The sequence below is a fragment of the Anolis sagrei genome, chromosome 3 (genome assembly GCF_037176765.1).
Source record: "Anolis sagrei isolate rAnoSag1 chromosome 3, rAnoSag1.mat, whole genome shotgun sequence".
In the NCBI taxonomy this organism is placed as follows: Eukaryota; Metazoa; Chordata; class Lepidosauria; order Squamata; family Dactyloidae; genus Anolis; species Anolis sagrei.
Window position 1 is genome coordinate 33379779 of NC_090023.1, and position 12963 is coordinate 33392741.

Genomic DNA, 12963 nt, shown 5'->3' on the forward strand with positions numbered 1-12963 from the left:
AGGCAAAGGCAAAAAGACAATTAAACCAACAACAACTATAACAACATAACATACACCAACTAAAAGACCTTCTGCAATGGCCAGGTAACAGTCAAAAGTCTGAGTAATAAGATGGTGTGGCAAGACTAGGTTGCATGCTCAGACTGTGTTAGAATCAATTGTGTATATTACAGTCATAACAAAGCAAAAATGTTTGCAGATACATAATTTGATTTAGTGTCTGACCTTGCTGAAATTTCCCTGGCACTATTCAGAATGGAGGTTATTTTATCTAAAACAGACACATTGGAGGAAAAAAAAACAAATAAATAGTTGAGTGTGAATTATGGAATAAGAGGAATAAGCCATGTTTTAATCTGTGTGTCCGATAATTAAAATGTATTCATTACTTATGTTAGGAAGAACAGAGCTGGTATTTAAAAGGACATTATAATTGTATTCCATTTTAAATACTTCTGAAAAATTGGTGGCATGCTAAAGTTATATTTAATGTATTTTACTGTATACATTAAATATATTTTCATCGTATATTATAATATTGTTACCTGAAAGTGTTATAAGATACACTGAATAGTTCACAACTACTAGAAGGCCTGGATAGCTTTTTAAAATAGAAATATTCTTTTAATCCTTGGGAAATGTCCTGCATAAAAAGAAGAAACTTTTCATTTTGATTTTTGAGCCCTGCTCCTTTATTAATCACTTGTGTTGGGACATAGCCAGAATAAATGAAGATAAATGACGTTCATAGCATTCATCAAAAACCTCTTAGAAAGAATGTAGATAGTTAAACAGTAAACAACATGACTTGCAGAACTTGGAATGATTTGTCAATTAAGTACATACTGTGGTATGTAAGGAATGCTTTTTCTTTTCAAATTCTCTTTTATGTTTAATTTATTATAGAACAGGGATAATGTTTTCTTGTAGTTTTGAGTCACGATGGCCCACTCCTAAACTAATGCTTCATCATGCCGGAACCCTATTTGCATAGGTTACAGCTCTCCTGCTTTTGGGTGAAAGAATCCTGAAAATTTAGTATAATTGTACAGTGCCTATATTACATGCAGCATTATAACAATGGATGGAAAGGAAAGAAGTGGGTCCTGTCTCTTTCAGCATGAAGAAATATTTGGGCCTTCTTGGGTGTACTGCTAGAGCCAGAGAGTTTAGAAAGGAAGGCTTTCATGGCTGGAATCACTGGGTTGTTATAGCTTTTTCAGGCTGTATGACCATGTTCTAGAAGCATTCCCTCCTGACTTTTTGCCTGCATCTATGGCAAGAATCCTCAGAGGTTGCGAGGTCTGTTGGCATAGATCCGGTGAGACTGTGGTGTTTTGAAAGTCCTTTTGGCTACGAGAAATTGTGGGATGGTATCTGTGTCTCTGCAACGTAGAAGTCTTGGAACAGTTTCTCCCCGTAGAGATGTTCAATGTATTGTTGAAGGCTTTCATAGCTGGAATCACTGGGTTGTTGTAGGTTTTTTGGGCTATATGGCCATGTTCTAGAAGCATTCTCTCCTGATGTTTCGCCTGCATCTATGGCAAGCATCCTCAGAGGTTGTGAAGTCTGTTGGCATAGATCCGGTGTCTCTTCTATGCTGCAGAGACTTGATCAGTAATATTTTCTCTTTTTATGTAGTCTCCCCTGTGTTGGTTTGTGGTAGCTATTTTGAAAACATATTTGTCCTAAGCTTTCTGATTGAGTTCTGACCTCAGTGCTGCATTCCATATTTATCTCTTTTCCTGCAATTGCTGCTAGGTGGCTTTGACTTTCTGAGGGAGTATCAGTCTTCTCCCGTACCAGACTCCGGCCTCAGCTCCAGCTCTACCTCCTCCAGTATCAGCCTAGGCGGGAGCAGTGGAAACCTCCCACAGATCACCCAGGAGATAGAAGACATCGACCCAGCCGTGGAAACAGATGAAAAGGCAAACAAGCTAATTGAATTTCTAACTACCAGGTAATCGAGACAGAACAGAGAGACTGAGTTACAGTCCTTAGATCATGGTTGTATAACTTTGGAAGAATTTGCTTTTTTCATCATTACTTCTAGGGTATATTCCATCATCCAGGTCTCATAACACTGTGTAACATGATGGTCGCTTCTGTTTTGCAAATGGTTGGCAATATTTAGCCAGAGCTTTTGAAAGAACAGACTTTCGCCATCATAAAATATGCACCATGTTTGCCTGGATTGAGAAGGCATGTTCTGATTAATTACTGAAACTGGCAAGTTCATGATCTTTCAGTTGACTTTCTGTGAGAAGTTCAGCAATGCTAAAATATTCAAATTTTTTCAGTCTTGGCTCTGACATTCATGTTCAGACTGAAAATATTGAAATCCCAATTTTTCTTTAAATTGGAATAAATTGTATTGAATCAGCTTTTTGTGACAGTTCATTTCCTTAATTTGGAGATGAAATTATTAAAGTTGTACTGCTCAAAACTGCATAATTTTAATATTGAACTATGCAATTTCTTCTTTGAAGGGCATTTGGTCCACTGTGGTGCCATGAGGATATCACTCCCAAGAACCAGAATACAAAGAGTGCAGAACAGCTCACCAATTTCTTGCGCCATGTTGTCTCTGTCTATAAAGATTCAAAGTCAGGTATTGAATAATTGCTTTTATGATGACCTTCACAGAAGGAACAACTATCACAAATTAGTTCTATAGGATGTGTGGCTTCCTTTCTCAGAACAAATGTATTAAAGGCATGTGCTCACAGACCTCCTTTTGCTGAGTAATAAAATTTGTCAGCTTTTACTAATCATCTCTATTTATAATTATGAGTGAATAATGTTACTAATAGAGGAAGCCTTCTGAATTTGATCTTTTGTTTGGCATTGCCCTTGATAACAACAACAATAACACCAACAGCAACAACAATAAACTTTATTTGTATCCTGCCTCCATCTCCCAAAAAGGGACTCAGGGTGACTAACAAGGCACTACAAGTGGAGTAAAAACATCAACAGTACATGAGTATAAAACAATCTCACTAAAAGTTATAAACATCTACTACCAATACATAGAAAAGATAAAATACACAATTCACAAACACCATCAATGGTTAAGACTAGCTGCCATCAAGATACAACTAAAGTGCCAAACTGTCAACCTAATATAGACCCATTTCAGCCTATTCGAGGCCAAAGGTCTGCTTAAACATCCATGGAAGGATTCAAGGGTAGGGGCTAATCTAATCTCTTTTGGGAGGGTATTCCAGAGCCGGGGAGCCACTACAGAGAAGCCCCTCTGTCTCGTTCTCACCAACCGCACTTAATACAGTGGTGGGACTGAGAGAACTCCCCCCCCCCCGGCCGATCTCAAAGCCCGCACTGCTTCATAGAAAGAGATGCTGTCTTGAAGATAGGTTGGACCTGAAGTGTAGAGGTCTTTGTAAGTAATAACTTGCACCTTGAATTGAGCTCAGAATATAGTTGGGAGCCAATAAAGCTGCTTTAATAGGGGCATAGTATGTTCCCTATAGCTAGCTCCAGTTAGTAATCTGACAGCCAACGTTTGCACTAACTGCAATTTCCAAACCATCTTCAAAGGCAGACTCTCGTAGAGTGCATTACAGTAGTCCATTCTAGATGTAACTAAGAAATGGACCACCATGGCCAAGTCAGGCAATAAAGAGCTCCTCTTTTACAGTTGCCACTGTGGTATGGTTGGGGATATTTTTATTATTTTACATGTAATTACTTACCAAGGCAAGGATTTCTATGTTACCTCCAGACTATAGTTAGTTGACGGCCACTGCCATGATAACTATCATTTTTTGCATTTATTTTCACTGGCCATCATCACCTTACCCAATCATGCATGTACATATACAAGCACTAGAAGATTACTTAGATTTAGTCTGACTATTGACACTGTCTGGATATGATTTTAAAGAAAAAGATTATAAATAAAGTTTGTGAGGTTTTAAAAGTTGCAAAATATTAATCCTGTTTGTTTATTTTTATTTGATTAGGTTTTCATTTGGAGCAGCATCTTAGTGAAATTGCTTTGCAAACAGCTCTTTCCAGCTCCTCAAGGCATTATGCTGGCCGCTCATTCCAGATATTTCGGGCTCTAAAGCAGCCTCTTTCTGCACACGCATTGTCAGATCTCCTTTCCAGATTAGTGGAAGTTATAGGAGAACATGGAGAGGAGATTCAGGTACAGCTATATTTGTACTGGGAATGTGAGAAGCTGCCTTGTATCAATTAATCCAGCTTGTCTAAATTGACTGGCAGCAGCTCTTCAAAGAACAGAATATTCAAATCTATCTAAATGTGAATGGGTTTGAGCATAGGAATGTTTTATGTACCAAATGCACTTAACCATTTTTCCTCTGCGTTGCCATATCACAAGCTTTCCATGGTGGTGGGGTTGCATGCGCTTTAGCTAACTCTTTGTCAGTGCTGTGTAGTACAATGCAAAAACTTAACTATTTTCTGAATGTCTTTTACTATGGAAACCCTATAACAAGTCAATCTAAAATGTAGCAAGAGACAGTACTAGAAGATAAGACCCAGCCAGGTTGGAAGGTACTCAGCCGGCTACTAATGTAGAAAAACAGGATATAACTGATATCCCTATATAGTTGTGAAAACTGGACAGTAAAGAAAACTGATTGGAATAAGATCAATAATAATAATAATAACTATTATTTATTTATTTATTTATTTATTTTCCCCACCCTATCTCCCCGAGGGGACTCAGGGCGGTTTTAACTCATTTGAATGTGGTACTGGAGAAGGGTTCTCTATTATATCTGACAGTGACAATAAAAATGCAATCTTAATCATTTTCACTTCTTGCAAAAATTCTGTAAGCAGCTCAGTGAAGCTTTATGAAGAAGACAGAATAAAACATTAAAGTTTAGTTTATTTAATAATAATAATAATAATAATAATAATAATATTTCTTACCTGCCTCTTCTATTGGCTCGAAGCAGGTCACAGAACAATCAAAACACACAAATACTGTAAAAATACCACAGATATTAACATGTATTTCTATTTTGTTTTTTTATGGTGCTACATTGAGAATTTTTTTAAAAATATCTATATAAATAAAAATGTAATGTTCGTTTGTGGTATTCACAGAATTCAAAAATCAGTAGGCCAATTGACAACAAATTTGGACGGCATACACCTAACAACCCAATGTATGTCCTTCACTCAAAAAAATTGATTTTGTCATTTGGGAGTTGTAGTTGCTGGGATTTATAGTTCACCTATAATCAAAGAGCATTCTGTACTCCACCAACAATGGAACTGAACCAATCTTGGCACACAGGACTCTCATGACAAACAGAAAACACTAGAAGGGTTTGGTGGGCATTGACCTTGAGTTTGGGAGTTGTAGTTCACCTACATCCAGAGAGCACTGTGTACTCAAACAATGATGGATCTGGACCAAACTTGGCACGAATGTTCCATAAGCCCAAATATGGACACAGATGGAGTTTGGGGGACATTGACATTTGGGAGTTCACCTACAATCAAAGAGCATTCTGAACCCCACCAATTGGGGCAAACTTCCCACACAGAACCCCCATACTGAAGGCCATCCAATCCAACTCCCTCCACCAGGGCAAAAAAACGTAATCAAAGCCCTCCTGACAAAGAGCCATCCAGCCATAGATTAGATAGATAAAAATGATTCACACACACAGAGATGTAATATAGATTTGAAAGGGACCCCTAAAGAAGGACAATTTCCATCTTGCATGTTCCAGAGTAGGCAAACCAGACAATCTCCACATCAACACTGACAAAGAAACAGCAAGATATACTGTTGACCCACAAGCAGAAAGACATTACATACATTAGAAACCATCACTTTCTCGTTGATTTTCCAGGTCACCAGACAGGGCCACAGCAACATGTGGCAGGGAACAGCTAGTATATGATAAAACTATGTTATTCATGCTTTCACAATTGCAATGTTACAGTGCCTTTTTGATGCAGTACATTAAATAAAGCTTCCTAGACATGAGGGCAAGACTAGACAAATGTGAGTGGCATGTGAGTGTTTGGAAAGACATAACCTTGGATTCCCCCCCCCCCCCCCATAAGAGCATGTCTTGTGTTTTGGTAAAATGATGGATTTCCCCATATAATCTGACAGCTGTTGCTAATGCCTCTGGATGTGAGCAGCACATTTGTAAAGGACTAAAAGTTCCAGTTAATAGTACCTACTAATTGTAGAATATATTATCTTTCTAATAAGTAGAATACCCAACAGTGCAGTTCTAAAGAATAAAAAATGTTCCAGCAAAGAGACATTAAATAAGATTACATAAGAGCCTAGGAACAAAGGTTTATAACTGTGAATGAGCAGATTATGTGCATGAACAGCAATGGAAATGCAAAACTTGTGATTATGGCGATAAGGGAACGAGTCCAGCTTTAACTATGGTCATGGGGGACAATGGCAAGAGGAAAACCATATTACCATATTAGTAGATAGAGGGAGATATTGAAAAGTACTATAGTGTTTGCTGGGAATCAGAAAGGAGACATGATAAACTTGGCAGGAGAACACTTATGACGCTGGATGTTAACTGGTGTTATAATATGTGTAGTGTGCCAGGAAAACATTGTCTCTGTTCAGCTTACTGGTGATGGTCTGCAGCTTATTGATATATTTCAATTCCGCTGTTTCTCTTTCAAGTCTTTCTTTGTAGTAGTTGTTGTTATTATTGTTCAAGGACAGCTGTTTTGAGCTCAGAGATGGAATGCCTATGAAGATTGAAATGTTCTGCAACTAGTTTTTGTGTATTACTATTCCTAACTTTTTATTTTCTTTGCTTATCTCCTGGTGCAGAGACTGGATTAATTGCCCAGTGTAAAGGGCATAGATGACAAAGGATGGCATTAGAGCGGTGGTTCTCAAACTGTAGGTCCCCAAGTGTTTTGGCCTACAACTCCCAGAAATCCAAGCCAGTTTATCATCTGTTAGGATTCTGGGAGTTGAAGGCCAAAACACCTGGGACCAACAGTTGAGAACAACTGCATTAGAGGATGAGGAAGTAGAAGTATATCTAATATGATTAGGTCCTGTGATGACATTTTCCATAGTAGATGTTTAAGCAGTTTTGCCATCTGAGTTTGTGTCAAGGTCTCATTCCTGTCTCCCATTTATGTTGTGTATCCTCCTGTAGGTAAACAATTACTTAAGATTGGGAGCACTGTCTCTAGGCAAGTAAAGCCAAAGAGCCAATGATAAGGCAGCATTATTGTCCAGAATAGGACTTTAGCCTGCTCTTTAATAGATTAGGCCTGGATACTGTTGATTTGTTGTTGTTGTTGTTTACTACATAATGGTGGCTATAGTAGATTGAGGAAGGTTTGTTGCAATCCTATGCATTTGGCATCTGTCCCATGGGGGTCTGAGCAGATGTGATTGTATTAGAGGATTTGGCTCTAAATTATGGATTTGGTAGTATATCCGCGGTGGAAATGGAAGTCATGTAAGTATGTATTGCAGTCAGTGGGTTTGCAATATAATATGGTGCTTAGATATTTACTTAGATATTTACAATATAATATGGTGCTTAGATATTTACTTAGATATTTACAGTGGTGTCCAGAAAGTGAATTTGTTCTATTGATAGTCCCAGGCTGAGACTGGTGCAGGGTGGAAGTTGGCTAAAATTCTGGTGGAATGTGTTGAGTCCTACCCATAATTCTGGAGATACGAATTAACAGTTTGAGTTAGTGAATTAGTAGCAAATCCTTTCTTTGCTTGTTTGTTGCTTGTGTATTATTTTTTCAATTTAACAAAATATCCAGGGGGTTAATTATTGTGTCATGTCTCCTCTACAGTTAATTCAAAAAGTCATATAGTGACAACTCTAATTAGCAACATTAAATTAAGACATACTGAGATTAGACACCATAAGCGATGGTAAATATTCCTGACAATAGCTAGGCCTTGATAGTTCAGTAACCAGCTTCTTGTATTTTTGGCAGGGCTATGTAATGGAAGCACTTCTTACCTTAGAAGCTACAGTAGATAACCTGTATGACTGCCTGAAGAACAGTGACCTCTTGACTGTCTTGTCTCGGTAAGATGTTTTCTCTTTTTTATTTTACATTTTCATACAGAAAGATATCAAATAACAAATTAATGAAGAATCCAGAGTTAATTCCACAAAATCAGTGAGATAATTTAACTCAATCTCATGTCATGAAATGTCCAAACATAAGAAATCTGAATTCATAGCAGTCAGATCTTACTATATCTGGAATAATGTATAGGAATAGGTGTATGTGAATATTGTATGGGAAAAAGAGAGACAACGTGAAAGTGCTGCCATTTTCAGTACATTATTTTGCCCAGCTCAAAGAGAAAGTCACAGGTCTATCCAAAATATATGGTTTTAACAAAACAGTCCATCAGAAATCATTGCAAGCTATTATTATTTTCTGCTTCAGAGCTATAACAAGGGTTATGGTCAGGTGGCACCAGACACTCATTATTTATGATTGCGATTTTCTTTGCCCTCAGGTGCACATTTTCTTCCTCTTTGGCCGAGTATGTAATGCTTTGTTTGTCCACATCAGAGTCCTTTTCCTTGACCTTGGCTGTATTTCCAATTGTTATATTTTGAATAACTTCTATAGCTCCCTTGAATTTAAAAGGATCAATGACATTTTAATTACCATTTTCATATTTTCCACCCCCGCAATTAACTAAAATAAAACAACTACTCGGAATGAAACAGTTGAGGACAAGGTTATAAGTAGTGGGATGAGAAGAGGAATAGATACAAGGTCCAGTTTCAGGGGTGGTAGATACTTATTTGTTTGCATTTTTGGAGGCATTTACTCAGATGATTTTCTTATAAAATCAAAATTTGGAGTTATGTCTAGACCAGAGTACTCCAGTCAACTACCCCAGTATAAAAGCATATTCTATTTGCTTCTAATTTACCCACATTTTCTTGATATATATTCTATGGTAAAATAATAATTATTCTACATTAACCCAGTGCTGCATTCTGTCTTTTGTAAAAATTATGAAATTATATATACAAGCAGTGCAAAGGGAAAAAGACATATTAGGGGTATTGAGACTGGATTCATAATTTAAGGTAAAATGAGAGTCTAAAATTAGAATAGGCCTCCCCAAATTTTACTTAACAGAAATAATTGACATCATATGGATTCAGTGGCTCATGTGTGGTTATGAAAGTACTTATATCTACATATGGAGAAAATGAAAAGGAATTAGTCCTGTTAAGTTGATTGCTAGGATGGCCTTTGGGTTTGTAGTGGGATCAATCTACTACAGGAGCTCCCGGTGGTGCAGCGGGTTGAACTTGCTGACCAAAAGGTCGACGGTTTGAATCAGGGGAACAGAGTGAGCTTTCACTGTTAGGCTCAGCTTCTGCCAACCTAGCAGTTAAAAAACATGCAAATGGGAGTAGACCAATGGGTACATTGGAGGGAAGGTAATGGCGTTCCATGCAGTCATGCCAGCCCCATGACCTTGGAGGTGCCTTCAGACAACACCAGCTCTTCAGCTTAGAAATGGAGATGAGCACCCCCCCCCCCCCAGAGTTGGACACGACTAGACTTAATGTCAAAGGGGAACCTTTACCTTTTTTTACAATCTACTACATCATACTCGCTCTTTATATAAACATATGTTTCCTTGATTTGGAAGTGAATGAGACAGCTTCTCCTTGGTTGAATTGAGTTTGAAGTCGTAGGCTCAGTATTTCAGAGAGAAAGTGCTCTGTTTTTCCTCAGTTAGATGGTAGTTTTGCTCATGTGCAGTTGAGATCCCTCTTTATTTTAATTATTTTCCCCCTTAGATCATCCTCACCAGACTTAACATCAAGTTCAAAACTGACTGCCAATCGAAAGAGTACAGGGCAGCTGAATGTGAACGCAGGTGCTGCGGGTGGCAATACAACTGCTGAGCGCAGCCGACACCAGAGGAGCTTTTCAGTGCCAAAAAAGTTTGGTGACGTCGACAGATCCTCTGACCCACCTCGCAGTGCCACCCTGGACAGGATACAGGCTTGCACTCAGCAGGGCCTCTCTTCCAAAACCAGGAGCTCCTCTTCTTTAAAAGACAGCCTCACAGATCCTAACAACATTAACAATCCGACTAACCTGCTGGCAACCATCTTTTGGGTTGCAGTGGCTTTGATGGAATCTGATTTTGAGTTTGAATATTTAATGGCATTGAGGCTACTGAATAAACTACTTGTTCATTTGCCACTGGACAAAGTAGAAAACCGAGAAAAATTAGAAAAACTACAAGGACAGCTGAAATGGACAGATTTCTCAGGACTCCAGCAGCTACTGCTCAAAGGTTTCACTTCCCTTACCACCACCGACCTTACGTTACAGCTCTTCAGTTTGTTGACTCCAGTTTCACGAATTTCTATGGTGGATTCTTCCCATGCTATAGGTAGGACCAGCATATGTTTTATTGATGCATAGGTTTGTTACTTTGGCTCTTAAAAATAAATGAGCAAAATGCTAAAATTGTGTAAATAGTTGCAAAATCAGTAAAATATCTATTTGTGCATGAGTTTGGGCTACATTTGTGCAAATGATAATGCAACTATGTATTGTCGAAGGCTTTCATGGCCAGAATCACTGGGTTGTTGTAGTTTTTTTTTTTTTCCGGGCTATATGGCCATGTTCTAGAGGCATTTTTTCCTGATGTTTCACCTGCATCTATGGCGAGCATCCTCAGAGGCAGTGAGGTCTGTTGGAACTAGGAAAATGGGATATATAAACTCATTTTCAGATATATAAACCCATTTTCCTAGTTCCAACAGACCTCACTACCTCTGAGGATGCTTGCCATAGATGCAGGTGAAACATCAGGGGAGAATGCCTCTAGAACATGGCCATATAGCCCGAAAAACCTACAACAACCCGATAATTCAACTGCTTATGTAACTACTTGTAAAACCTCTTGGGCAGTAAAATTGTATTGTGTACCACCAGTTGGTAAGGAATACCATCTTAATGCTAGTTTTGAACATGCAGAACTACTAGAAGAACAAGCCTTGCTGCTACAAAGTTTTAATAATGGGTTTTAATAATGGATGTCATGTTTTTAACTGTTTTAATGTGTATTAATTTTAATCTTAATTTAGATGTTTATTTTAATTGTATGTTGTTTTTAAGGCATTGATTAGTTGCCTGTGTGTAAACCACCTTGAGTCCCTTTCGGGATTGAGAGGGGCAGAGTATAAGTATAGAATCATAGAGTTGGAAGAGACCCCATGGGCCAAGAAGCAGGAAAATCGCATTCAAAGCACCCTCGGCAGATGGTCATCCAGCTTCTGTTTAAAAGCCCCTGAGGAAGGACCCTCCACCACACTCCGGGGCAGAGAATTCCACTGCTGAACAGCTCTCACAGTTAGGAAGTTCTTCCTAGTGTTGTATTTATTTGCTTTATATGGTAAATAAATAAATAGAATACAATGATAGCTGGATAAAGGCCACTGTCTTTAACATGGCAGCATAAAGGCAGTCTCCAAGTTACAAACATCTAACTTACAAATGGCTCGTAGTTAAAAACAGGGGTGAGACAACGGAAAGTGAGAGAAATCTACCCCTTGCAAAAGAAATTCACTCCTGAAAGGGTTTTCACAGGGGGAAGGTGTCTCCACTGAAGCATACTCATCCATTCTTGTTTCCACGAGCCAAATTTTTCAAAATCCAATTCTCACAGGGACAGAAAGTGAGGTGAAATCTTCTGAACAGGGACATAAGACAGCAAAACAAACACCACAAGGTGTTGTTAACCCTTCCCTATGCTATTAAAAGCTTAAAAATATACGGAATATATTTGGCTGGAATTGCACTTAATAATAATAATAACAACTTTATTCTTATACGCCACCTGAAGGAACTTGGTGTGGATTACAATCGGGACCAAGCCTCATTATAATAACAGAATTAACCAATAAAAACGCATTTAAAAACACAGATCAACGTATAACAAGCTAATTAAACAGTTAAAATATATAAAAACATTGAAATAAAAAACATCAATCACAGTATCCAAAACCAGGGCAACAGTGGGCAATCAAAAATGGAGATAGTAGGGGCTGGACATGGACTTATGCAAAATAGATTATAAGGCCAGGGCTGGGGGCAATCAAATTAGAGGTGGCAAGGACTGGGCATGGACTTGTGCAAAATAGATTGTAAGGCCAGGGCTGTGGCCAATCAAAATTAGGGATGGCAGGGGCTGCACATGGACTTAAAAATTTACCTGTTCTGACTTGCAAATTTTACTTAAGAACAAACCCTGCAGAACCTATCTTGTCCGTAACTTGAGAACTGACTGTATATGATATGGTTTCAAGTCTATAATGTTCATATCTTTCTACTTTTATCCTTTTTAAATGCTAGGATTCCCTTTGAATGTTTTGTGCCTCCTTCCTCATTTAATTCAGCACTTTGAAGGCCCGAATCAGTTCTGCAAAGATATAGCAGAGAGAATTGCTCAGGTACCCTTTGTGTTTAATACTTCATGGATCTTATTAGTCCCAGGGTTAGTTTTGTTTCAATCACAACACTCTCTGATGTTTGTTTGTTGTTAGGTTTGTCTAGAAGAAAAGAATCCAAAGCTGTCAAACCTTGCTCATGTCATGACTCTTTACAAAACGCATAGCTACACCAGAGATTGTGCAACCTGGGTGAATGTGGTCTGCCGTTACCTTCATGAAGCATTTGCAGACATCACGCTAAACATGGTCACGTATTTGGCTGAGGTATGTTTTTCTAGTCATTTCTCATTTCTGCTCACAGTTTCTTTTTAAGAACTAAGAGCAATATTATATATCCAGATGGTTTGTCATGTATTTAACGCATAAGATATAAGACTTCCAAGACACAAGACCTTCATGTTGATATTAAAAAGTACTCGAGTTGCAGGGGCAAGAGTTGTAAGAACTTCCAGATATTTCTGGC

The 12963-nt window shown here is 38.3% G+C and overlaps 1 protein-coding gene across 6 annotated transcripts in view; it reads left to right on the forward strand.

Moving 5' to 3' along the window:
• The window catches only part of FRY (FRY microtubule binding protein), a 279389-nt gene that overhangs the window by 220738 nt on the left and 45688 nt on the right, over window positions 1–12963 (forward strand). For all 6 annotated transcript variants that reach the window (XM_060770859.2, XM_060770853.2, XM_060770854.2 and 3 more), the window contains 7 exons: window positions 1762–1960; window positions 2490–2611; window positions 3987–4174; window positions 7981–8075; window positions 9831–10435; window positions 12403–12500; window positions 12594–12764. In XM_060770859.2, coding sequence (XP_060626842.2) covers window positions 1762–1960; window positions 2490–2611; window positions 3987–4174; window positions 7981–8075; window positions 9831–10435; window positions 12403–12500; window positions 12594–12764 — 1478 coding nt within the window. The remainder of the gene's footprint in view (window positions 1–1761; window positions 1961–2489; window positions 2612–3986; window positions 4175–7980; window positions 8076–9830; window positions 10436–12402; window positions 12501–12593; window positions 12765–12963) is intronic.